Below are 27,024 nucleotides of genomic sequence, written 5' to 3' on the forward strand. Positions count from 1 at the left end.
GATGGCGTCACTTTCTACTGTGTCTGTGTGAACGAATCAAGTAGCCGCTTAACAAAATTGAAGTTTTTTTGGCAAAAAATCTAATCACCGGCTGCACTAAATAGCTGAAAAGTGTAAATGAAAGTGCCAGGAATGATTTTCAATTGAAATTGTGACAGGTGTGTGCGCCATTGCCTTTGCAATTGACGAACAAAAAACAAAAAAGCCTCAAAGGTGTAACGCAAACGCACTGTGAAAAAATGCGAATGTCGTCGTCGTCGTTGTCGCTGTCGTCGCCGCTTTGAGTGTGTACGTGCGCCGCGTTTTGCATGGCAGCTGCGCTGATACCAGAAATATAAAAGGTGTGAATTTCGTGTGTTGCAAGATACATATATTGTTAATTTTGAGGCAATTAAAAGTCATTACACATATGCAACACCGTTATCAGGAATGTGCTTTATTATATAAATATAAATAAGTAAGCAAGCAAGCAAGCAAAAAAAGGCACAAAAAAAAATAATGCCCTGTGTTAAAATTCTGCGAGTGGGAGCCTAAAGCTAAGCGACAGAGAGCGAAAGAGAGTACGCGCAGTAGCACACACATACACACACGCACGCAAATAAAACTTCGTGAGAGCGGAAAACAATCATTTGTGGTGAGTGGTGAGTGTTGTCGCTGTTGTTGTTGTTGTTGCCAGGATGATGATATTTAAACGTTTTAATTGCCATCCATGAACCGGCTAAACTATCTGTCAATTTCAACCTATTCTATTTTATCCCTAATATAAGTGTTGTTATAATGGGAATAAGTTTTTTGAGTGTTTTGTTTTTAATATTATTTTGAGAAAGTTGTCACTGGTCTCGTTTTTATGAACGAGGAAAATTGTTCTATACATATGCATATGTATTTTCATTTAAAACTCACCACACCCCACACACTGACAGCACCTTGGGGCTCGCTCAGTTCTCTGTGTATGTGTGCGTCAGTGTTAGTGATTCACAAAAGCAACAACCCCAACAAATTATCTCTACTACACATTTTCGCTACTTTTACTATACACCAAACGAAGCAGCAAGCAACGCACAACAACACTGCTGCAGCTGCTATCATCGCACGGTTCTTCTGCTTCTTCCGATTCTTTCTCTTCTCTCTCCCCAATACTCTACTCCCCACTCCTCTCCACCTGTCGCCAAACACGGCACACTACTGCGGTATGCTCGCGCAGTGTTGCCGTATTGCACGAAAAAAACCAAGCAGCCGCTTTTTAAATTTTTTTTTGTGTCTGTTTTTTCGTCATTCGTTGAAGTGCTCTTTTCATTTCTTATGTCTTTGCTTTGGTCCCCGTTTCGTGCACTGTCAATAATATTGCGATGTGGGGCTGGTGCTGTCGAGCTTTGGAGGGACACACGCACACTCACAAATACACACATGCAGCAGAAGCAGCAGAGAGCGCCAACCGAAAAAATCGGCTTTCTTTGTGCCGCAGCAGCTGTAGTAGTGTTGCCAACTTTCAGGAAAAAAAGCTGTAGAAGTATAAAACTAAAACAAAATAAAAATAACTTTTATATGTATGTGTATTTTACATTAGGATTTTGTACTATTGCTATAGGGGAATTTTATTCCAACGAAATTTGATTGAAATCCCCTATAAAATGCTTCATTCGAATGAGGGGAAACTTATAGTATGTAAATACAGTAATAAACCAAATAACTAGAGAAGAATTTTGATCATAAAGTTAACACTTTATACGAAAAATAATACAAAAGGTGTTCATAATATAGGAATGCAAACAAAAATTCATTCTCAACTTCAAGTAGGTGCAAAAAGGAACTCAAATTTGACGGAAAAAATGCTAAATTGGCAACACTGAGCAAAGCAGCAGTTACTGTAGGTTTGTGTTGTCGCGTCGTCGTTTCAGTTGCCGTACGTCGCTGTCGTCTTCGGTTGTGTGCAAGAAATACACGAGAGAGAGAAATACATGAATACAGTTGAAAAGCAGCCTCAAAATCCGCTTTATCGGGTTTACAAAAAAATATATCGCAAAAAAAAGCATATCTACAACTAGAAATGCAAATCTCTCGAAAGTGCGCAATAATTGTGAAGTGTAAATAAATATTGTACATAAAAGTGTATGTAGTAATTTAACCAATTTAATTACAAATTCAACACACACATAATTATAGTGTGCGTGTGTGCATAAATGTGTGTGTGTGTGTTCGTTTAGGTATCGCGGCCGGCAGTTTGCTGCTTTAGCTATGTAGCTAGAATAGCTAGTAGCTGATGATGGCTACAATTGAAATTCGTTTGTGCTTTTATATTTTTTGTATTTTTCAAAGTATATTATTTTTAGAATATCGATTTTGTTGGCTGCCCGCAGCCAGAGTTGAGCAGTGAGCAGAGAAGCAGACCAGAGCAGCAGCAGCAGCCACACACTTTGTATCCGCTAGTGTATGTGTGAGTCTGCGTGTCTGTGTATATAGAAGTCTATATGTGTGTGCATACATATAATATATGCGAATGTGTGTGTCGTCGTCACAGGCAGTAAAGAATGTGTTAAGATTATGAGCATAACTCATATAGACAAAACGTTACCTAACTGCCGTGCAAAATACAAAATAATAATAAAAATACGCGAGAGAGAAAAAAAACAAAGTGAAAAAATTTGAATTAAAGTGTCTTCCCCAAGTTGCGTCTATGCTTTATGCCTTCGTTCGTTAAATTCAGCGATCAAAACAGCTGCTCCTGCATGGAGTTGACTGCTCCCTCTCGCCCTTTCCGTCTCTTTCACACTCTCTCAATTTATATCTCCCCGTCCTGCTCGCTCTTGCGGTTGCTGTCATAGCTACTAGCACACGTCGTCATTCTTATTGGCGTTTTCTTTTATTTGATTCTTATATTTCACCTACATTATTGCCATATACACAGACACATACACACACTTATGCTTATATGTATGTCGAGACACACATATGCATATGAGCAAACACACATAGACACACATACGAGCTCACTCATTTCTGTGCTGTGTTTTGCTTTTCGCCTCTTGCTTTTAGCATCGCATTCGTTTTAACAAGATCTGTGCGCCGACTGCCCTACGTTCCCCCCTCACCATCACTATCATCGCCGTCGCTGCCCACGTCGCAGCCGCTGTCGTCGCTTGTATTTTACATGTGTTCTTATTGTCCCCTTGGCCACCGCCACAACCCCATCCATCCGTCATCAGAGCGCATAAGCGAATGCAAATTCAGATACACAGATACAGATGCAAAAAGGAAAAAAAATATATAGCAAATAAACTGCAACTTTATTGCTATTGCTCAAGTGTAAAACTGCAAATTGTTTTAAGTCACAAAATGACAAAATCGTTTTGACAGTGTGTTGTTGCTCGTTTGTTAGTTCTTTGTGTGTGTGAGTGTGTGTGCTTTGCAAATAATTGATTTCAATAAAATGCCGCTGAGAAAACTGAGTTCTGAGGTATGCCAATCATTTATTTACATACAGACTACAAAGCAGAGTATACATATGTATATAGCGTATATATTGCATAGCGAACGGAAGTTGCCGCCTTGCCACCTGCCCACAGAGGGCGCTCCATTTTGGGTATTTGTTCTATTTCCGTTTGAATTCCAAATTTGACAAACATCTACTCACACACACAAGCACACACACATTCTACATTTTGTCTCCCAACTGTCGCAACAACTGGCAAACAAAGAACGGGTTCTAATTGATTGAGAGTGACGAACCTGCTCGCCCAATTAACAAGTTTCGATTGAGCAGTTACTCGAAGCGAGAGCAGTTAGCGCTGCCAGATCAGGTCGAAATTAACACAATTGTGTGAAATGCTTCAAAATACAAACACACACATACGCACGCATATATTTGCATATTACTTTTTACATACATCTACATTAAAATCTGTATGTGAATGCAAACTTTGAGCCTCTTCGTCTTTCTCTCACACGTTCACTCGTTCGCCTTGCCTGACAGGTGACAAGGCCACATTTGGTTATCAATTGTATGTGGCTAATAAGCCATAATTTATCGATGTCCACATAACGTTTTATTATAATAATTCATAATACACTACTATTTGCCCTGCACGTCAGACTAAAAATAATAATATAAAACTATCAAAACGACAGCAAATTATTTGTCGTCACATTGAACGTGACTTTTGCTAACAGGCGCTGACATTAACAATTGCAATTGTTTTCATTATATTGGCTTGTCTTTTGCGCAATCATGTATTTCTATTTTTATATTTTTTTTTTTTTTTGCACACAAAACAAATTGTTGCAAATTAGATAATGGTCTATCGTCAAAAGCAACTAGGACAAATTGAACTTGCATTTTAAGCTCGGGATTTACTTTTGTGATTTTCAAAAGATTTCCAAAATCAAAACAACTTTTATTTTTGTAGGTCGTAAACGTGTTTAGCAAATAAATGCACAAATTTATCAACTCGCAAGCGATAAATTATTTACTCTTTCAAAACTATTAATAGCTTACGATATTTCACATCTACTGCAAAAAGCACAGCAACTCACACTTAGCCTCTTCTTTGAAAAATTTGTTGTGTGCTCGTTATTTGTTATTTGTGTTGTTGTTCTCGGTTCTAACGGAATTCAGCTAACCGTAGAATTTCTTTACTTGGCTTGTTGGTTGTTGCTTGGGATGCCAAAGTGTAGGCCTAAAAATGTCATAAAGAGCGCTCCACATTATTCGCCAACAGCTTCTGGCGAAATGTGAAGCACTAATTATCATCAAATTACTGCAGACGACGACGACCTGCTTTTTATAATCTGTTCACCTGAGCGTTGCACTCTTGTTGTTTCTCTTGTTGTTGTTTAAGTCGCGAGCACAACTTTAAACTTTTACCGGGTTTTTGCTGCAGTTAAAGAGCGTGCTAAAAGTCAATTTGCCAGTCAACTGAGGCGTCTCTCTGTGGGCGCCCATCGCACACTTTATATGCATATCTTGTTCTGTTTCTCTTGTATGTATCTGATTTGCTCCACTGCCTGCCATAACTTCATAATGACCTCGCAGGCCGTGTTTTTTGACACAGGTACAAATAATAACATTTGCACTCATTGCTGATGATGGTTGTTTAACTCGCTTCTGAATACTCTACTCGAAAAAATCCTGTTCAATTCAGTTGTTACTTGATCCTACACAAAAGTCAACACAATATTTTATGTCTGGGCAAAAAGTGGTTCACTGTGTCGCAATAGAAATCTCTATATATCCGGTTTGAGCCAAGGTAACTGGAAATAGCCAAATGTGTAATTGCAATCATTATATTTAACTAGTCGCTGTTGTTGCTGCTGTTGACACGTGCAGAGCATGCAAATTTTCGTTAGAACAATCGACTCTCCATTTTGCCTTTTTTACTCTTTTATTTTGAGCTGTTTTTCGCTATTTTTGTAGCTCGTTATGCAGCCATTGTTAATGTTTTGTTGTTGTTGTGGTTGTTGTTTTTGTGGCCGCCGTTGCGCCCCATATAAAAAAGTGAACTCCCTAATTCTGTAGACGACCCAATTGGCGGCGCAGCAGCCTCGATTGTTGTTGTTATGTTCACACTCATTCTATTTGCCAGTTTTATTATAAAAATGTTCTCGTTTCTTTTTTTTCGCTGGCTGCAGCTCGTTTAAAAATACTTGGGAGTATAACGCACATTCCATATATCTTTCAACTTCATTCGCAGCAAAAGCAATCGAAGCGAAGAGGTTTCTGTTTTTTCTTTTCTTTTTTTTCTTTCAGTATTTGTTTCGGTCGTTAACGCTGCTCTTCGACAATGTAAACAATGTTGGAAAATATATCTACTCGATGTTTGTACAAATTGCATTGAGTTTTTCCAATGAATTTATATGCATAGTTTATACGTCTATAGAGGTGGAAAATGCAATATGAATGCATTCATTGGGGATTTCTTTTGTTATTTCGTTATTTAAATTGGAATGTTTGGGTTTTTGATTTAATTTTGCTTTCGTTCAATATTGAATCAGTTAAATGCTTTTAGCGTAATTTTCGAGTTTGCAAATCATCGAATCAATGAGCCAAATTCTAGATTTTGCAGGGTATATAATAGTCGAAGTCTCCTTGCAACACTTTTCAGTTGTTTTGCATTTCGCGTTCCATCTACACGCTTTGGAGCATGTAAAAAGTCAGCTGCCAGGCGGACACCCAAAATGCCATGAAAAGCCATTAAGAAAACAACACAAACACACACACACACACACAGTTACACTCATATGAAGCTAGAGAGAAATGCTCACTTTTTGGTGGCGAACAACTTTTGGTTTTCCTTAACGTTACGTTTTCATTGTATGCGGCAATTAATGACGTTTTTCCTCTGTGTTCTGTGGCTGCTCATGATATAATTTTAGATGAACATTGGCATGAAATAGAAAAGCAAACAAAAGTATATGATTTGCCTCTTTTTTTTGTGTGTGTTGGACGAAGAAACCATTTACCAATTAGCGTTTTAACCATTTGGAAAAAAAAAACCAAAAAAATGAAAACTTTGAATTGCAGTTAAATGTTTGCGATTTAGTTTTCAATCTTTTTTCATATTGCTTAAATAAAATTGCGCTTATTTTTAGCATTCATAATTTGAGTTTCCTTAGATGCCATCTGCATGAAATCATGTGGCCTTGAATTTAAATGATTAAAACGGCACAGAAAGAGAGAGAGAGTGAAAGAGAAAAGAAACGAAACGAATAAAAATGCCAAGTACACTTGATAAGTACTACGTGGTTGATGGGGCAAGTCGGGACAGATTCCTTATTACCGAGATGACCTTAAAGCGACAGATGCTTCTCTTCCCCTCCCCCAAACACAATCAATAATAAATTGGCAACATGATTTAGTATCTCAACTACTCGAAACTAAGTTATAGTCCATAAATTGTTAAGTGACGTCATAGTTTCGCTCGCTATCATAAAATTGGAAATATAGCTGTAAAGTGCACTTAAACTTTAATTGAATTAAGCTTGGAATCCCTAAAAGTGCTGCAGCGTGTCCAGAAGATTTCATTTGGGGAGGCGCTTGTTAAGCCTCCGCCTAAGATCTGGCATTGAGGATCCTAATCTTATCTCTTGCTCAGATAAATTTTATATGCCACATTCTTTGCTTTGTTTTTGTGGTTGTGTTTGTGGTGGCAAAGACACGCCTACTCGACAGCACTTGTCTGCTTATCGCTTTTGTTATAATTATAATTAAAAGCAAGCCAACTGATACTCTGTAGATGCGACAAAAACAATTCTTTATCTCAGGAATTCAACTGGCTAAAGGCGAGCATATTTGGCACTTAATTATAGAAAAGTATTTGTATATATTTTTCCCTTTTGTTTTTTTTGCACAATTGCACTCGGAACATTGTTGCTATGCTCCAAGGCATTGAAAATATGGGGCAATTTTATCATTGTTTGGTTTTTGAACATTAATCAGCTTTTGTGTGTGTGTGGTTTTGCCGCCTTTTAAATTGAAATATAATAAATGCTCAGACTTTAATTAGTTTACACTAATTTAATAATGGCTTTAGGGCAATTGCTAGTCGAAAATGCGCTCGAATTGAGTTGATCTTAAAACTAATTTCATTTGGGGGGAATTTTAACACAGTTGTTGTTGCTGCTGCTTGTTTGCTTTTTCTTTTTTCTCCTTATTTTTTTTTTTTTTAATTAGTCAAACACTTATTTGTCTGTTGGCCCCGAGAGCACAACGAGGTGGTCATGTCTTTGTTTTAATTATTTAATTAAATTGAAGAAATTTGCTGCTGTTGCTGTCATTGGTCGTTGCTTTTGTTGGGCTTTGTCTGTGTCGTATGCTTGGTTTCTGTTGGTTTTCCCTCTGTTTTGTTTGCTTACAGTTAAAACGATTTCGTCATATGGGTTGTGTGTTGGTCTAACAATTTGTTTAACACGTCGTGGCTGTCTTATTTAATATTACATACTTGCCACACGACACACGACGCAACGCAACGTTAAGACACTTGGCTTGGCTGATGCAATTACAAGGTGCCCCAGACACACATGTTATTGTTATATATACTAAAATTTTATGGTTTGTTTTGCTTTCACTTCTGACTTCTGAGCAGTAGTGAGTGGATCATCATCATTATTTGGTGGGTTTTGGCATTGAAGTTTTGCTTTTACCACAAAAGTGTTTTGAATAATTCTTCGAACAACAATAACAACAACTTTCGATGATTATTCAGTCGAAAGCCATTCACATGTTCATTATAATTATAATTGCTCTTTATGTGCCACGTCCACCCGCCGTCGCCCCTTTGGCAACATCATCTAAATACCGAAAATAGAAACCCATTCTGCATGTGGCACTTCTATTTTTATGACACACACAAAGCCAAAGCCCCTTTTGTTGTTAGCGGGGTCTTCTCCTCCATTGTTTTGTGCGGCAACAAATTGCGTGCGTTTCTAACATTTGGTTGGTGATGGGGATACACATAACCGACTTTTGCTGTCGAAGGTGTTCTTGTGGCGCCTCTTTTAATTGATGATTAGTCAGCCTAGCCGCCTAGTGCGTCAATTTTGTGGAATGTCCCAGAGAACTATCAATAAATTGAATCTATTTTGCTATTGAATGTCGCATTGCATAGCAAACAAGTTAGAAAGTTACAGTCGAGTGTGCTCGACTGTGAGATTCCCGCTACCCATTTTCAATAAAGGCAAAATATTGCGGTGTTTTTTCCAAAATATACCAAAAATACTAAAAATATACCAATTGGTATAGTATATAGTACACCATTCAAATGTCGGAAAAAGCAACTAAGACCCCTAGTAAGTAGGCGTGTTTGCCCATACAAAAGTATTTCTTGAATAACTTCCACAATTTTTATCTGATCGCAACTAAAATCATAACTTCTATAGTAATTATTGTATATACCAAAATTCGAAACTCTAGCTTTAAAATTACGCTTGTTATTCGATTTTTTTGATTTGCGGGGGCGGAAGTGGGCGTGGCAAAAATTTTAAACTAACTTGATCTGCGTGCAAACATAATAACTGCTGTCGAAAAAAAAAATTATGGCTCTTTTGCAACTTTTCTAAATTGATTTTGCAGTCTGCAATAAGGGAAGTTAACTATTTGTGGAATTGTTCGTAATACTTGCATACTGATTAAATTGTTTTAGTAACTGACCCAATTCCCATAAAATAGGGATACACAAAGAGACAGAGAGAGAGAGAGAGAGAGAATGCTTTGGTAATGTTGTTATAGCTTGATGCGAATACGAATATGAACACACTCTATGAATATGCATACTTAATGCGAGTGTTGTGTGGTGTGTTTGCTTACCGAGTGACTGAAAAGCAAAGCAAAACAAATAAAAAATGCAGTTCGCGCAGCTCCCACAAAAAAAAAAAAGAAATGTCGAGTGGCTGTGTGTGTGGAGAGAGCCTCGAATGTTGAAAAAGAAAGGAAGAAAAATGTAACCAAAACAGCAACAAACCAGCGCAGAGCTAGATAAACCCGCCAGGCTGTATTCTCCCCCCTCCCTCCCTCTCTCCCTCCCCTGACCAGGCAAATGTGTAGCTCGCTTTCTCTGTCTCAGTCACCCACAATGTGTGTTATTGTTGTTGTCATCAGCTGCCTTGAGGCAGCCACACACACAAACACAGTGAAAACTTTCGATTCTTTTGCTGTGCTGCATTCTTTGGGGCTGTGCTGTGTATGAAATCTTATAAAACTTATTGTTCCATTTCCTTTCACTTTATGCAAATTTAACAGCGCATTATTCTGGCAGATACATAAGCATGCGTGTTGAACAAACACAGATACAGATACAGATACATTTGCATTCTGCATTTCACACCTCCTTCTCCTACTTCTGCTCTGTGTGAACTTTTGAACTTGGTTGACAACTGCTGATGTGATTGATTTAATGTGACGCCCCGCAATGATTTCGATATTGCGCTGTCTTCTTAATGATCAACCCGACGAAAAGGTCAAGGTCTCAACAAATTCATTTTGAATGCACTAAATGATATTTCCTTTGGCATCCAAGATGCAAGACGTGTGTGAGTGTGTGTGTGTGTGCAACTAGGACAATCATCAGAGAGGCAGCTCACGTTGCAACTGATGGGGACAGTTAGTTGCCAACGTACAAGTATTTTTGTTGCTTGCAACACACCCACTATTTAGCTCTCTCTCTTTCTCTCTCTCTCTTTCTCTAGCTATCTCGCCTGGCACAACAATTTGAATGCATTTACACTTGACGCATTTTCTGGTTTTACACGCGCATTTTCTTCTTTGTGCAATTTTCTGACGGATGCAGCCACGCTACTTGTGTTGTTGCGATACTCACACGAAGCAACGCCCCTGAACTCGCGCGTCAGGATTTTGCTGCCATGTCTATGTGTGTGTGTGTGTGTTGAGTGTGTTTTCCCACATGCCACACGCGCTTAGGAAACGTGCACGAAATATTACTGCGTAGTTTACAGCAGCTCTGACGAACCTTCCTTTCATTCACCCTTCTCAAAAAGGAATGAAAGCCAATGCCAATTTCTTGAGACACTTTTCAAGTACGCAGCAAGACGGAAAAACAGTGCGCAATTTAGTTGCCCCTTGTGCTGTGCTGTGTGTGGCAGCAACAAACAAACGCCATACTTATGCTGCAAATTAGAAACTATCAATTACATGGCTCAACCATTAATCTTATATTTAATGCACCCTTCGAGAACTTCTGATGAAATTGGCTTTTGGGTGTTTGTGATTTCAGCGGCGATAAATCGATTTCAATTCACTTGTTTTCTTGGCAATGAAACATCGATAACAAAAGCAAAGTTCATATGCAAAAGTCAGGCGAAGAACTCTTTAAAGCAAAACTAGCAAAAAGGCCACACACACACATCCATTTGATAAGCAATTGAAATAACAAAACGTTGATTTTCAATTGACATTTTTACTGCTGTCGTGCAAACAACAACAACAATAAGAAAAATAATAATAACAAAGCGAAAGAAAACAAAAAAAAATAACAAGACGAGGGAATGCGGCGCAACAGAAAGCGCAATCAAATCGGAATCGGAATCGAGCAATGAAATAATTCATTAAATATTTGCACTGCGCCCCGTCAAGGGAAATGGCAGAAGGCAGAAAACAGAGACCAAAAAAAGAAAACAGTGAAAAACGAGAATGAAAACGAAAATGACAGCGAAGCAGAAGCAGAAGCTCAACAACTAAATGGACACTTGAAAATAGGTGTGGACGGGAATTCGGTCAGTTGAGGGGTGCGGTGGATGAGGAGGGGGGAGGGAGGTGGTCTAACCGAAGGAGGGGAGAAGTCGGTTGTGTTGTGGTTCATAGAGAGACAGTTGGCAAAAGTTTTTTAGGCAGTTGCAATATTTATATATCGATTATGTCTGGAAAATCAATAGACACGCGCCAAACGCAACGAGTGAGTGAAAGAGCGATACAGAGAGAGAGCGAGAGAGATGGAAAGATAGATAGGAAAATTTTTTGGGGGAGTTAGGTGGGTGCGTCGTCGTCGTAGAGGTTTAGTCATTAGCGACGCCATCGCAGATGACGACGAACGGTGACGACGACGATATTCCAAGCGTTGAAAGAAAATCTTGAAAATGCCTGACACACACTCGCCAGCAGTAACAACAACAACAACAACAATACACTAACCTGTCTCATTATTTTGTTGGTTTATTTTGTCTTGCTCTTCTATTCCCTTTTTGCTGTTGCTCTCTCTCTTGTTGTTGCTGTTGTTGTTTGCCTAATAAAGTCATAAGGTCAGGCGTTCAAATAGAGAAAATAACTACACATGGAACATGGAATATAGGCGTAGTGTTGACCGCATTCTCTCCCAATGGGCAAGGCATTTTCAGTCGAGCCAAGTTGCTCCCTACAGCAAGCATGTGTCCTCGATTACGCCATGTACAAATATCTATCTATATATGTTATGTATATAATGTTGTACTTATATTATGGAAAATTTAATTAAATTTTCTAAACGATACAGGGTATCTGGATGTCATATAACTTTATGCGCGATTCAAGCATTTATTTAACTGTTATCGTGTTGTGTGTGTGTGCATGTGTGTGTGTTGGACTTGCCCTTAAATAAAATGAATGTACATAATATATACATTCGTTTTGTACTCGCCAGTTGTTGGGTTGACGTTTCAGTTGACTGGGAAAATAACTTAATAATTGTACCTTCAGTATTATATAGTGGTCGTAATTGTATTTCCAGCTGTTGTTGGTTCCGTTCGCTGCTGCTCTGGTTGTTGTTGTTTTCCTCTTCACTACATTTCACTTCAATTCAATGCGCTGCTGCTGTTGCTGTTAATATTAAATTTAATTAAAGCTTTGCCCTTTTTAAAGTGTGCTTATTATTGTGTGAAGCATTTTCCCTTTATTTAAAATATCTTATTTTTATCACATACCAATTGTGGGCGAATTTCGAGGAAAAACTCTAAAAACTTTTCACTGACGACATCTCTATGTGAGAAGAGGAGAGGAGAGCGGAGGGTTTGCAGTTCCGGCCAGCCTCAACATTGAAACTTGTCGTTTGTCAATGAGAATCAACTGCTGCTGCTGCCCACGCGACTCGACTCGACATTTCCATTTGCAATCCCCAACAGCTGTCAGCAGCTCGCTGTCACTCATACGCCCTGTGGCCAGTGCTAAAAGGGAGGGCATAACAAAAGCACACTCGGTTACCTATTTCTTGTGTGTTTAACACGTTCTCTCCACTGCACTGCATGCCAAATTGCAATAAACTCTACCTCAATTTTATCATATTTGTTTACTAGTTATGCTAAATAGACGCCACTTAAAGGTTCGTTTTGTTTTTTTTTTTTTGCATACAGACAGTCAGTCGATATCACATATAAAGTGTTTCATTTTTGCATGTAGCAAAGATTAGATTATAATTCGATTAATTTACGCAATTTACTCGACTCGCTAATCAAAACGTATATAAACATTGTGATTGAGATACGATATGATTGCAATTTAGTCTGGCAAAGTGTATTGAACCCATTTGCACTAAATAAACAAGTATTGAAAACCAAGAGAGAGAGACAAGTTTGTGTCCTTGTCTCAGTCTCAGTGCTGTGTCCTAGTTGAGTGAAATCGACGCAATGACATTTTCGATTTGCAATTTCTTAAATGAAACATATTTCAAACGACTCGGAAAGAGTGGCCTCAGCATCTATACGAGATCGTCGAAAGCATTTTGCGGTCATCGAGATGAGGATGCCCGAATCGAATGCTTTGCCTAGAAGGGGGAGGGCATCCATTCACCCATCCATCAGATGAGCAGCGTCATTTACATTTTGGCAGACAGAGTTCCAGTTTATGGGGTCATTTCGCAAACTAACAAAAAAACCAATGAGAAACAGAAACCACACACACACACACACATTTGGCTCTGTGCGCGATTGCAATTGGTAACACAAGCTGTTGGGTTGGCAACCTGAAATCACAGCCAATGTCGCAGCTGTTATCTGTTATGGCAAACGATATGGAGATATAGCAAAGCAAAGCCAGAGCGGAAAAGAGCGGCCAGCATGACGATTAGATAAGCGCTCTAAAAGCAGCAACAGACAATCAAAATAACAATAAAAATACGACAAAGCAAAACAAAAAAAAAGATGGAAATGTCAGCCGAGTATGTAAAATACTCGTGACAGACATTGATTTTAAGTTACATACTTCATAAGGATTTTTGATATATTCTGTGATTGTTTTCACATTAAGCTTATTAACTTATTTTCCGTGTTCTTTTCAATTGCAGTGCATGTGATACCAAAAAAAATCAAGCGATAACGCCAAAAGAATAACCACGTTGAGACACACAAACACTCGCATTCGCACACACACCATCACACCACACACACATAGGCACAGATGTACCCCATATAAAAAATAAAGGCAAAGAAATAGAAAGAGAGCGAGAGCGAGTAAAACGAAATGTACATGAGAGAGAATGAGAATATTTGAATAAAATATTCGAAAGCAGTTTAGACAGATAATTCTCTCTTATACACACATTTGAATGTGCCATTCAGAGCAACAAGGAACGTAGAAGCTAAGCGAGAGTATTACTACAGCAACAACAACAACAACTAGAAGAAGAACTACAATTACAGTAACTGAAAAAGAAGCAAACAACAATAAGAAGGCGCATACAGCAAATACAACAATCCCTCCATTAAGCAACTACAAGAAAACGAAGCAAACACTGAGGTGAGCTACAGATGATATGCACTTAATATGCGTCAGCTTTCACACTTAATGATTCATCTTATTGTCATCTTTGCAGTGTAACGAATTTAAACCATTAACACAAAAGCAACAAGTTGCATCAAGTGAGAAAATTGAACTAAGCAAGAGAAGAGAGAGAGCTTGGGCATCAAGTGAGCAGCAAACCTTCCTACTCTAACCAGAAATCGATCATTAAATAAATGTCAAGATAAGTCGATACCGCATCAACACCACCGCCATCAACATACCACAACAACAGCAGCAGCAGCATCAAAAGCAGCAGCGAGTTGTAGATCAGGATATCGCAATACCGACAAGGACATCGCGTGGAAAGGGTCAAGCGAACGATTGCAAAACGCCAAACTCCACTGCAAAAGTCGCCAACATAACACATAAAATATTTGGCTGGCTACGCAAATCGCGCAACAAAAAACCAGTCGCGATCCTCAGCAGCGATTTCGACGAAGACGGCGACGAGGGCGTGGGTGTGGGCGTGTGCGTGGTGGGCGCATCTGGTGCAGCCGGTGGGGCGTTGGACGATCAAATTTCTTCATTGGCAAGCGTTGGAATTAAAGCCGGCAAGCTGAATACCACACAGACAGCCACGGAGACCGCCATCGATTCAAACGAACCCAAATCTGAAAAGATGTCATCGGGCACGTTTGTGGATCGAATCGACCCGTTCGCCAAACGTTCACTCAAGAAGAAAAGTAAAAAAAGTCAAGGTTCCTCGCGCTACAGAAACTCTCAGGATGTTGAGCTGCAGCAATTGCCGCCACTAAAAGGTAATTCTACATTCATTCAAATTCAAACCAAAAGCATTCCACTAATGAAATTTCGTTTGTTAGCCGATTGCTCGAGCCTGGAACAGGAGGAGCTCTTTATACGGAAATTACGTCAGTGCTGCGTATCATTTGACTTTATGGATCCGGTAACGGACTTAAAGGGCAAGGAAATCAAACGGGCTGCTCTCAATGATCTATCCACCTATATAACACATGGGCGTGGCGTGCTCACGGAGCCGGTCTATCCCGAAATAATACGCATGGTAGGCATAAATTACATTTCAAATCACAATTTGTATTATATTAATGAATTTTGTGTTTTCTTTTAGATATCTTGCAATTTATTTCGCACATTGCCGCCCAGTGAAAATCCCGATTTTGATCCGGAAGAGGATGATCCAACACTGGAGGCATCATGGCCGCATTTGCAACTCGTCTACGAGGTGTTCTTGCGCTTTCTGGAATCCCAAGATTTTCAGGCGACCATTGGCAAACGTGTGATCGATCAAAAGTTTGTACTGCAGGTGAGTTTCAGACTTAATTTCAATCTAAATACGAATATTAATGTGCATTTTGCTGGTTTAGCTATTGGAACTCTTTGATTCTGAGGATCCACGCGAGCGAGACTTTCTAAAGACCGTCTTGCATCGTATCTATGGGAAATTCTTAGGATTACGCGCTTTTATACGAAAACAGATCAACAACATATTCTTGAAATTCATCTATGAAACGGAACATTTCAATGGCGTTGGCGAGCTGCTGGAAATTCTTGGCAGGTAAGTTTGATCTCTTAAAAATCATGCGTTGAAAACATTTCTTAAATCTATGGTTTTTATTTCAGCATTATCAACGGTTTTGCCTTGCCATTGAAGGCGGAACATAAACAATTTCTGGTTAAGGTTCTGTTGCCGCTGCACAAAGTTAAATGTCTGTCGCTCTACCATGCACAGCTGGCGTATTGCATTGTACAATTCCTAGAGAAGGATCCATTCCTCACCGAGCCTGTGGTGCGTGGTCTACTCAAGTTCTGGCCCAAGACCTGCTCCCAGAAGGAAGTCATGTTTTTGGGCGAAATTGAGGAGATCTTGGATGTGATCGATCCGCCTCAATTTGTCAAAATACAGGAGCCACTGTTTCGGCAGATTGCCAAATGCGTCTCGAGTCCACATTTTCAGGTATACGGCGACTACTTGACATCATCTACAACAATATTTAACACCTTTTTCTATTTTTAGGTTGCTGAACGTGCTCTATATCTCTGGGAACAATGAATATGCCATGTCGCTGATTGAGGAGAACAATGCGGTCATAATGCCCATCATGTTCCCGGCGCTATATCGCATTAGCAAGGAGCATTGGAATCAAACCATCGTCGCCCTGGTCTACAATGTATTGAAAACGTTTATGGAAATGAATTCAAAGCTATTCGATGAGCTAACCTCCAGCTACAAGGCGGAAAGGCAAAAGTATGTTAATTTTTAAACTGTGCATCACCTTAAACTAAATGTTATGCTTGTGCTCTTTTTAGGGAAAAGAAGCGTGAACGCGATCGCGAAGAGTTGTGGAAGAAGCTGCACGAACTCGAATCAAATCGTTCCAGCGGGCGTGCCGCAGGCGGCAGCGCTGCAACAGCCAACAGTGGATCAGCTGCGGCGGCGTCAACGTCACTCCAGCCGCCGAACATAGCCGCCGCAATGAACTCTCATCAGCAACAGTCGAATAGCAGCAGCAGCGGCAGCCTCTCCAGTGGCGGCGGCCCCGGTGGTGACAATAATCCTGCGACAGCAAAAATCAAACTAGAGAAGGCAGACAACTAAACACAGATGCAACGCAATGCGCGCTTGATACTAACAATAAAAATGCAAAATTAATAACACAGCAAACAAGATGAATAATGAGAACAACACGAACAACAACAACATACACACACATACAGTAAAAATGTTTGCTGGCTCACGCACATCCACAACCATAAGCACTCCCCAACACACACACACACACATACAGAATCACACACATGAATACAAGTCAAAGAAATTAATGAGAAAGTACATTTTTGAGCTGGCGATAAATAGTTAATACAATACAAGAAAAAGAAAACAAAAACACACACTAAACTAAATGAAAACAATGCAGCGTATGCTTAACTTAATAAAAACACACAACAAATATGGTAATTAAAAAATGTATACTCGTTTAACAAGACACCAAACCAACAAGCTGGAGCTGGAGCTGCTGTACGTTGTGAATTTGAATTGAATTGAATTGAGAGAGAGCGTGGCTAACCTAGATATGCTTTTGATGAGTGCAGCGTGCGTAGCTGCGTTTTGAATGCAGCGGCATCAAAATTCTATATAATATATAAATCGTACACAATACACACACACACACACACACACACCAATACAAAACACACACACACATATTATAAATACATATAAATATATATATATATTACAAGAGAAAGAAAAAAATATTATTAATTAGGTTTAAGGAAACAACAAATTGAATAAAGCGTAAAAGTGTTAGTATGTGAAATTGAAAGCGAGCCGAAAAATGTAGCTGATTGATTGATTGATTGATTGTTGAACACGCATTAAAATATTATTATTAAAACGTAATGAAGAAGAAAAACAAAACTAGACGTGTTGCTAGAGACCCCCTAGCCTAGAACAGCGCTGACCCAAAACACACACAACACTGAGAGATAAAATTTAATTACTAAAATAGCAACACACACACACACACATACATATACAGTTACGGTTATACACTCTACTGTAGTTAACGTTTTCTGCTCCCATGGCCAAGCATTATAAATAATGGAAAACGATACAAAAAAAAATGAAGTTTCGAAAATTTCAGAACTTTAGCAGTCTGGTATGACAGCAGTACCAACTTTCCACTGAATTTTCCAATGTATATATACTTATGTACGTATGCATACATGTGTATGTATGTATATTTATATAGATATATATATGTAGGTATATATGTAGACTTATCGAGCGACTATGCTTAACTTTGTTACCTATATTTAAGTGTTGCACGTTGCCGTTGTCGTCGACAAAACAAACAAAAATACTTTCAAAACTGGCCCAAAAAACCTATAAGCATATAAAACCTAAACAAAACATATATTAAGTGCTAAGAGAATGTTAACTTAGTCCACAAACAACTAATTTAGCGGGGTTCATCAGTAAAACTAAACTAAAAAAAAAAACAAAAACAAAAAAAACGTAAAATATAAAAATAAATACAGCTAATCGGGCTAGAGAAACGGCTTAAAACTGAAACATTACATATGCATACTATATATATGTGTATACCACATAACAAACAACAACAAAATGCTGATCTATAAACAAAAATGCAAGAATATATGATATATGTATATGTATGTGTATGTAAGTATATGTATGTGTGCAAAATAGAGTCTCTTTCTAAGTTACAAACTAATTAAAAAGTAATGAGTTGCGCATGCGCAGTAAACGATAAATATAATACTAAACAAAAGAAAATAATTCTGAAAATGAAATGAAAAATATGCACTGTAAAAAAGTTGTAAGCTAAATACCGAAGTAAACATTAAAGTAATGTCGTTAGTCTCTAGTGAACCTAATGCAACCTAATGATTTAAGGGTAAAGCACCGTTTCACAACTCACACACACACTCACACACAGAGAGTCTGTCATCCACTAATCATTTTTTCGATAATTAATTTCATAACTCACACTCAACTCAGCTCGGATAATATAATGAATAATGCCTAGGGAGCGCCACGACATAACTTTCAAATTTAAATTGTTTTTTTTCAACATTTGCGTTTTGTTTTGTACCTTTTACAAAACAATTAAGATTGTTTGATTTCTCTGTTTTTTTTTTTTTGTATTCCAATGAAATGCGCACAATTTCTAAAGAATTCGCTTAAGGAACTTTTTCTCATTGTAAATAATATAGGACGAAAAAAATGAATTAAATTTTGTGACGCTCCGCTATAAAAAATCAAGTAAGAAAGAAAAGTTGTCCATCTATCGATTCACACTCATACTTAGGAGCACTCCTCATACTAACAAAAATATCATAATCAACAACGGAATATTAAATAATAATAAAACGATAATGATAGTAATGAAAATGCGAAATTCAAATGGAAATGCAAATAATAATGTATATGTATATGTTTACTAAGTACATAGTATGTATGTTTGTTCATTCGACTCACACTCAGATTCACATTCGATTCACACCACACACGCCCATTTCGATGAAGAAAGTATCTAGGTATGCATATTATTCAGAAGTTAATAGTTTATAACTATAACCTACCATACAACAACAACAACAAAAACAACAATACATGCATACAAATATTGAATTGTGTCTGTGAAACGTAAGTTATAATATTATAAATACATATGAACAAGTAAAAACGAGTAAAACAAAACGACGGAGCGTTAAACAAAAGAAAAACCACAAGAAATAAAAACAAAAAAGTAAATGCGTTATTATTATTATTATTATGATTATTAAAGAAATATGTTTGTAAACGTCAGCAACAACAAAACAAAATAAGAACCTAAACAAAATGGGAGAAAACAAAATTAATCAAGAGAAAACTGCGTTAATCATTCACGCCAACAAAAAACTAAACTGTCATCTAGTAAAACGAAAATCTGATAAACAGAATCAATCTATGATCTAAATACTAAGTAAAGTGTGTATGAAAGTTTTGCATCTTTATATTAGAGTGTAATTTAAATGAATAATTCCGCGAACAAGAACAACATCAACAACAACAAAATATGGATCAACTGCAATAACACCTAACAACACCAATGCAATAGAGACTCTACTATATCTATTTGTGGCAAGTTGATGCAACAACTGCTGACTGCCATCTCCATGAGAAAAGTAAAGAAACACCAAACAACAACATAAAACAAGAAAACAACAACATCAAGTACAGAACAACAATAGATTGATATAGAGAAGTTGGTTCAATTAGGACTATAGCGAAAAAGATATGGCGGAGCATTCGAAGAGTTCCCAGCAGAATAGCCATCAATCAAATCATTTAGCTATTATCCCCTAGAAAGAAAAGAAAGCAAAACCAAATGAAATGATATGAAAAGATTAAGTACATCCATCTTGCGCCCTCTCTAGTTAATGTTGAAATTCACATAGGAATGCCAATCAAGTGGAAACAAAAAAATAAATATTATATAGAAAAAAATGCAAACTGTAAAAACAAGAGATGAAAAAAAAAGCGAAAAAATGTTAAAATTAATGCCTGATAAATGAAATACATATGCAAATATGCAGTATATGTGTATATTACATACATTTATATATATATATATATTTAAATAAATATATATATATTTACATATATATGTCTAAGAGATGTGGTCCTGTTTATTTAATTTTTTTTTTATAATTTGTGTTTGTGATTTTGTTTTGTTGCACTTTGAGTTAATGTTTAGCCCGCTTTTCAAATTATATTATAACCTTAACTATAGTTTTATGTATTTATATGTATAAATAAAAAACAAAAGCATGTTGAAAAATAGCTGCTTAAAAGCCAGCTAAAAGTATAAGCAAAACTCGTTAAGTACTTTTAGAGAAAAAACTGTACTAAAAAACAAAATAAAGTCGCATTAACAACAACAACAACATTAAACAAAAAATACAACAAAAAAAAATGAAGAAAACAAAAATAAGGCGCTTTAACAATATTAAACATATTGCATAATTATAAAATGTGAAATATTTTCTTATGTTCTAGACTTGTAAAAAAAAAACCTATCGTATATGACATGACAACAACAACAATGCAAAAGAAAAGTAATGAAAAAAAAAACAAAGAAAACAAAAGAGAAATGCAAAAAGAAAAACATTATTCTTGAGTCTTGGTTCGTTGTGCTAGGTTTTCAATTTGTTTCCTTTGGCACACGAACGCTGCGTTTTAGAGATACAACTAAACAAAATCTTATGCTGAGTAAAATGAAAACAAAACACAAAAAAAAACCATAAATACATTACAATTACACTAAATTATAAAAAATAAATGAGAATGAATATATATAAAAAAAAAAAAAAAAAGAAAAACAAAATATAAACGACTATAAAAACACGACACAGGTTTAGTTGGTTGGGCGCAAAGGAAATCAATCAGAAAAGCGATTCAAATTCAACAAAAAAAAAAGAAAAGAAAACAAAAAAATAATGCATATAATTTGAACGAAAGAGACACGAGGCAGTGTGAGGCAAAGAGATCAATCAACAACAATAAAAACAACATTTAATAACAAATACATATTTTCGTTGTGTGTTGCCCTCTCTCTCTCGTAGTGGTATTTCGCTTATAGCTGCCAGCTTGTGAGAGCAACCAGAAAAAGCTCGACCAAGCAGTTGAGCTTTTAACACTGCAGTACAACACCTTGCGAATTGGATTGCAGTTCCTCCGTTGCCGCTGCTCAATGCAGTCGAGACACCTTACCTGAAAAACAAATACAACACAAAAATCAATAATTCGGACAATTCATAAATTCGCAACTGCATTTATTAGCGAAAGACAACAAATGCAATGAAGTGGGAGAACTATTGCGACTTTGTGGCTGGCTGTATTGGCGGTAAGTTTTCAATTCTCTGTCGCATGTTATTATGCTTTGAATGACGCAATCCCGCGGCTAAAGCTGAGCCACATCCATATTCGACACTTGTTGAGGGAGTAGCGAGAGCAACAGAAGCAGCAACAGCAGCAGCAATATTATCAGCTAGAGCAGCTACCGCAGCCAGCTGCGACGTCACGGTCAAGTTCATGTGAAGGCGCCCCTGATCTACGAGGCGTATTTTTGGTCAACACAATCGAATTTCTTGGCAACGTCATGCGGCAACATGTGCCGCATCGAGGCATCATGGGGCCACATGCTTTACATTATTGCAATATTGTACTAAAACTTTTTAATTATAATAATACCCCTGCTATGATATAGAAGGGTGGAAGGGCATTTTGAGATAAATAGATAGAAACTATCTTTCATAGTATTAATTAGTAGTATTATTCGTCTGTCGCTATAAAAGAATTCCTTAATCTGGAAGACTTAATAAGGTAGAGCTTCAAAGTTTGTACATAGATTCCATATACATTGAAATAATGTTTAAAAACATTTAATTTGAAAGTTACTGTTTAGAATTCGGCTGGTAATAAAATTATTTTATTTAAAAACGTTAGCTATTATTAAAATTAAAACTAACACTCTTGGTAAAGCTATGTCTGCAAATGCCTTCAGCTTGGGTATTAAAATTCCTCTTATTGGTTTTATGTAAGAATACTTTTATTTCAATATTTTGTTGTTGAAAGTTATGCGGGATATTGTGTGGTAAATTTGTTTGAAGATTTAAATTCAGTTTCTATTGCTCTAAAAATGACTTATAGTTAAGAATACAGAATTTTGGCTTGTTTATTTGCTTTGTTTATATTTGTTTATTATTATGCCTCATTCAGGTGCTTGCGGCGTGTTGGTTGCCCATCCACTCGACACAATCAAGACCTGGCAACAGGCCTCAAACACATCCGTCCTGACGGCCGTGCAACAGATCTACACTCGCAACAATGGGGTAAGTGGTGATGTGATGGCTGGCAAGCTGATCGCGATCAGTTAACAACGCTTTAAAGATCAACGGTTTCTACAGAGGCATGATGTTTCCCATGATGTCAACGGGCGCCATCAACTCCATTCTCTTTGGCATCTATGGCAATCATCTGCGGCAACTGCGACGCGTTTGTCACAGCGATTATCAGCGAGAGCAGCTGGAGTATCATAACATGTTCTTAGCCGGCTCGGTGGCCGGCTTTGTGCAATCGTTTATTGCCTGCCCCATGGAACTGATTAAGGTGCGACTGCAAACACATTGTTGTAAGTTTACCTAGCATAATCCTCGCCAGCAATTGCTAATTTCCATTGTGTTTATAGACTACAATGATTACATCTATGGGAAGCGACGAACGGCCTTTGGCACGTTTAAACGGATACTCAAGAATGATGGCATCTCTGGTCTTTATCGCGGACTTCTGCCCATGATGTGTCGGTGAGTCAGATGTAACTTACAGTTCGACTGAATTACTAATAATTCTTTACTAGCGATGTCCTACCATATGGCATCTATATGCTGGTTTATCGTCAGGCAGCAGACTTTCTGGATAACACGCAATTTGTGCGCAAACGTCGAGCACATCCCGATGGTTCCAATATTAATCTGGTGGTCACCACTTTCGCTGGCGCTTGGGCTGGTGTCTTGTCGTGGGTCTGTGTTATTCCATTCGATGTGGTCAAGACTATTATGCAGGCAGATGAGAATCACAAGTTCCGCGGCATTCTGCACTGTGTCCGTGTCAATTTTCGAGCTTATGGCTGGCAAAGTATTTTTCGAGGCAGCTGGATGTTGTTGGCGCGTGCGATACCCTTTAATGCGGCCACGTTTTTGGGCTATGAGTATTCACTGGAGCTGTGTCATAATTACTGAAATGCCGTCAAATCACTCAAATAAAAGGTTTCATTTTAAATTTATCTTCAGGCTTGATTTTTGTAACGGTCGTGGGTATGTTATTAACAGACAAATGTAATAATAAACGATAGCGTCAGCGCTGTAAATTAACATTAACATTTATGCCTGAAAGCATGCAATGAAATTTAAATAACGACATATTCACTGGCCTAAATAATATTTCTAATTGTATGTGAGCTGTTATGCAACTTTAACAGTTATACAACATTTGATTAGATGGAATTTAATTTAATTTTCTTTTTAAATTGAATTTTGCTCAACACTGCAACGGTTATGTTAACGCAAGCTGCGCTCTGTTAACAGACAAATTTCAAAGCTATACAACACTGCAGTGAAACCTAAGAAATTAAGTCATCGATAGCACAGTTCATATCGATAAAACATGGCAGTGAGGTCGAATTACGAGGTAAGCTGAGCGCAATAATTAAACCAAAATTTATAATAAAACTAAGTTAATTAAGTTAAAAAAAAAAAGTGCAAACAATTGTTAACATGTGCAACAAACAGTGACTAAAGAAGAAAATTAAAAAATGCAAACATTATAAAGCAGAAAGTGTGTTAGAAGTTTGAGGTGTGTTTTGCAACGTATCAGCGCTCATCACAAACAACAACAACTACAATATTAACGCTGAGCGGGCGTTTTTTTTTTTGTATGTGGAAAAATCGAAACTCGTATTTGTGTGAGTGTGTGTGCGTGAGAGTGTGTGCGTGTATGAGTGTTATTGGTTTTGTCTGTTAGTAATGCAGCAAAGCCGACGCCCTAAGGCGACGCCAAGTTTATTAATTTGTTTATAGTAGCTTCTGCTTCTGGTGCTGCGTTTGTGACTTCGACGGTTGAGCCAGCTAACCGCCAGCTAAAAGCAGGGTGGAGACGCGGGCGTTGTTCATGCTCCGCATATTGTGCGTTGTAGATTAATCCTATTGGAAGGGCTTAAACAAAGCACTATGATAGTTTTTGTGAGCTGCTCTGCTTGCTTAACATTGTTACTGTAGGCTTCTTACCTGGTTAAAAACAATGTTGGTAGCAATGAGAGCGCACTCACGCGTGCTCCAATGCAACGCCATGATCAATAAAACAAAGTTGGCCCAGTGGCTCAGCAGCAGATAACTGGTTTTGTGCTCTGTGTTTGGTCTAAATGAGTTTTTTGTGTTTTACATCTAATGCGCGCGAGAGAAAGAGAACAGGCCACATACACACACACACGTAAGCGTGCTCTCTTTTGCTTGCGCTCTTTTTGGCTCTCGCTCTCTCTTGACTGTGCTCTCTTTCGTGCTGCTCAGGTGTGCTCGTTGTGTGTAGTCCTCGTTTATTTGATCAGCTTAACGCAAATGGCCCAATGTGAAGAGCACTCACCTGGCACAGCACTTTCGATTACGTTTACCTAGCGTAGCACAATTGCTGCTGCTTGTCATAGTTGTTGTTGTTGTTGTCGTTCTTGCCATGCGCAGCATTCCATCCATCTTCCAGTGATTCGCCCCCTTTTTGCCTATGCATGAGCGCTCTCTCTCTCTCAGCCGTCTTGCTCTCTTTCCCCGCTCGCATGTAAAATGTTGCCTGGAATGCGAAAGCTTTACCTTTATAGCCTGGAAATTTTCCGCTTTACGGCTTACATAACCGGTACAATTCCAGTGTCTATGCCTCTTCCTTCGAGTGTTCTCTGTTGGCATGCAATCGAAACATCGCCACGCCTACCCTCTCAATACACAGCCCCTCCTGCGCCTTCGCCTTTGCTTCCTTCTCGCCAGGCAGTCGCACAGATTTCTTGAATTCCCATTTATATACTGCTACTAGTATTGGAATCTCTCAGGCTGTGAAAAAGAGACGACACTGGCTGCGAAACAACCCTCTGCGGTTCAATTCAGTTTCTCTTTTTTTCTCGTTCGTTTGGTTTTTTTCCGGAATTGGTGTCATTGGGGCGCGTCGTGCCCTGCTAATTATAAGCAAATCGCCAAACACACACAAACACACGCTTTATTTCTTGTACTCGTCTTTTTTCCACATTGTCTTTGATAATTATTGAAACAGGTTTTTCCCTCCAAATGTTCAAGCTCTTAATTACACGCTAACCAAGCATATAGCGATGAGGGTTTGTGGTGTGCGCTGGTCACACTGTCGCGCCAATTGGAAAACCACATCAGCCACAGTCCTAGATCCACGCTAGAAAATGTTGCATACTTTAAAGCGCCACGAATAACACAATTCGCTTGAGCAGCGTTTCATTTGCGGGGAGGTTTTACTGTAGCTTATGATTTTCACGCACAAAATCCGCATCGAGAAGAATTATGTATATTGTATGTGGCTGGCATGGCATAACGAACAGCAGAGCAAAGCAGAGCACTGAGCAGAGAACTGTCTCCATCCCTTGCCGCTCCACGCTCCGCATTATTTCATATGCTGAGTCATGCGCTTTCAATTTAAGTCAATTTACTAGCAAAGCAAAGCTGAGTAAAGCAAAGCATTGCAAAGCACTGAGCTTCAGCTTGCGTCAAGACAAATACTATCTGATAATTTCCATGATCTATCCCTGGTTTATTTTATACAGATTTGCAGTCTCACTATTTTAATCTATTGAACAAACAGCATCGCAGAGCAGAACCCCCGGGGAATTGATAACTCAATTTATGTATTTATATTTGTAACTGGATTTCGTTGGATTTTCGAAAATCAATTAATACTACAAATTCATTCACAAAGTTAGAATGGGGGCTTGCCTGTGACATTTTGTTTTTGTTACCGCAAAATTGTGATAATAGTACCGCCGACAAATGTAACTGGAAAATACCAGAATTTATTTTCAAATCGCGCAGCTTTGGGACTTTGTGCACTTGTTTTAGCCGGCAGCGGCAATCAAAGCGTGCCAACAAATTAATAACAGCAGTTTGAATTCAATTAGATGCCAATAAATGTCTAATCAAATGCTTGTTATGTTGTTATTTGAGGTTATCAAAGTGTCTCCAATGCTATCTCTTGTTATTTATGAGGCTTATCACTTCCAGTTTGCAATTGCAGTTGCTGATGAGAACATTTTCACATGCAACTGCCAATTATCTGTATCTCTTGACTGTTTTCTGCCAATTTCAAGCACTTGTAAGGTCGATTTCATCTCTTACCTCTCCATTTATGAGACACATGTGATATTTACCAACCATAACATATTGTTCTACCCGGTACCCATAGGGTAGAAGGGTATTATAACTTTGTGCCGGCAGGAAATGTATGTAACAGGTAGAACGAGGCATCTCCGACCCTATAAAGTATATATATTCCTGATCAGCGTCAACAGCCGGGACGATATAGCCATGTCCGTCTGTCCGTCCGTCCGTATGAACACCTAGATCTCAGAGACTATAAGAGATAGAGCTCTAATTTTCGACAGCATTTGTTATGTTTGCACACAGATCAAGTTTGCTTCAAATTTTGTGGAAGTTATTGAAGAAATACT

At 38.2% G+C, this 27,024-nt stretch overlaps 3 protein-coding genes across 7 annotated transcripts in view; all 3 read left to right on the forward strand.

Annotated features, from left to right (window-relative positions):
• The first annotated feature begins 7 nt into the window (after nucleotides 1-7).
• LOC132783858 (serine/threonine-protein phosphatase 2A 56 kDa regulatory subunit epsilon isoform) lies at nucleotides 8-18,277 on the forward strand. The gene is given in 10 exon segments (XM_060789147.1): nucleotides 8-158; nucleotides 13,755-14,206; nucleotides 14,283-15,009; nucleotides 15,073-15,272; nucleotides 15,339-15,533; nucleotides 15,595-15,785; nucleotides 15,851-16,184; nucleotides 16,245-16,271; nucleotides 16,273-16,475; nucleotides 16,538-18,277. Coding segments are annotated over 8 exon segments (1,578 nt in total). The 5' UTR covers nucleotides 8-158; nucleotides 13,755-14,206; nucleotides 14,283-14,870; the 3' UTR covers nucleotides 16,827-18,277.
• Nucleotides 18,278-20,714: 2,437 nt separating this feature from the next.
• Nucleotides 20,715-23,622, forward strand: LOC132783859 (solute carrier family 25 member 45). Of its 2 annotated transcripts, XM_060789149.1 has the most exons (5): nucleotides 20,715-21,645; nucleotides 22,521-22,633; nucleotides 22,692-22,932; nucleotides 22,990-23,104; nucleotides 23,158-23,602. In XM_060789149.1, the coding sequence occupies exons 1-5, from the start codon at nucleotides 21,600-21,602 to the stop codon at nucleotides 23,537-23,539; spliced, it is 897 nt and encodes a 298-aa protein (XP_060645132.1). In that variant the 5' UTR covers nucleotides 20,715-21,599; the 3' UTR covers nucleotides 23,540-23,602. The 2 variants fall into 2 exon arrangements, with proteins under 2 accessions (XP_060645132.1, XP_060645133.1); XM_060789150.1 differs by lacking the exon at nucleotides 20,715-21,645 and having other exon boundaries at nucleotides 22,555-22,633; nucleotides 22,709-22,932; nucleotides 23,158-23,622.
• A 343-nt stretch (nucleotides 23,623-23,965) lies between these two features.
• LOC132783856 (sodium/potassium-transporting ATPase subunit alpha) overlaps nucleotides 23,966-27,024 on the forward strand; it is a 29,094-nt gene continuing 26,035 nt past the window's right edge. For 2 of the 4 annotated variants that reach the window (XM_060789143.1, XM_060789142.1), the window contains exon 1: nucleotides 23,966-23,987. The gene's annotated coding sequence lies outside the window, so the exon portion shown is untranslated. The remainder of the gene's footprint in view (nucleotides 23,988-27,024) is intronic. The other 2 variants (XM_060789141.1, XM_060789140.1) reach the window with 2 other exon arrangements.

The sequence above is a fragment of the Drosophila nasuta genome, chromosome 2R (genome assembly GCF_023558535.2).
Source record: "Drosophila nasuta strain 15112-1781.00 chromosome 2R, ASM2355853v1, whole genome shotgun sequence".
NCBI lineage: Eukaryota > Metazoa > Arthropoda > Insecta > Diptera > Drosophilidae > Drosophila > Drosophila nasuta.

Coding starts and splice junctions, on each gene's coding strand:
- LOC132783859 (XM_060789149.1), top strand. CDS start 21,600: ATGAAGTGGGAGAACTATTGCGACTTTGTGGCTGGCTGTATTGGCG. Junction 22,933..22,989: donor GCGACTGCAAACACATTGTT/GTAAGTTTACCT, acceptor TTGTGTTTATAG/ACTACAATGATTACATCTAT. Junction 23,105..23,157: donor CTTCTGCCCATGATGTGTCG/GTGAGTCAGATG, acceptor ATTCTTTACTAG/CGATGTCCTACCATATGGCA.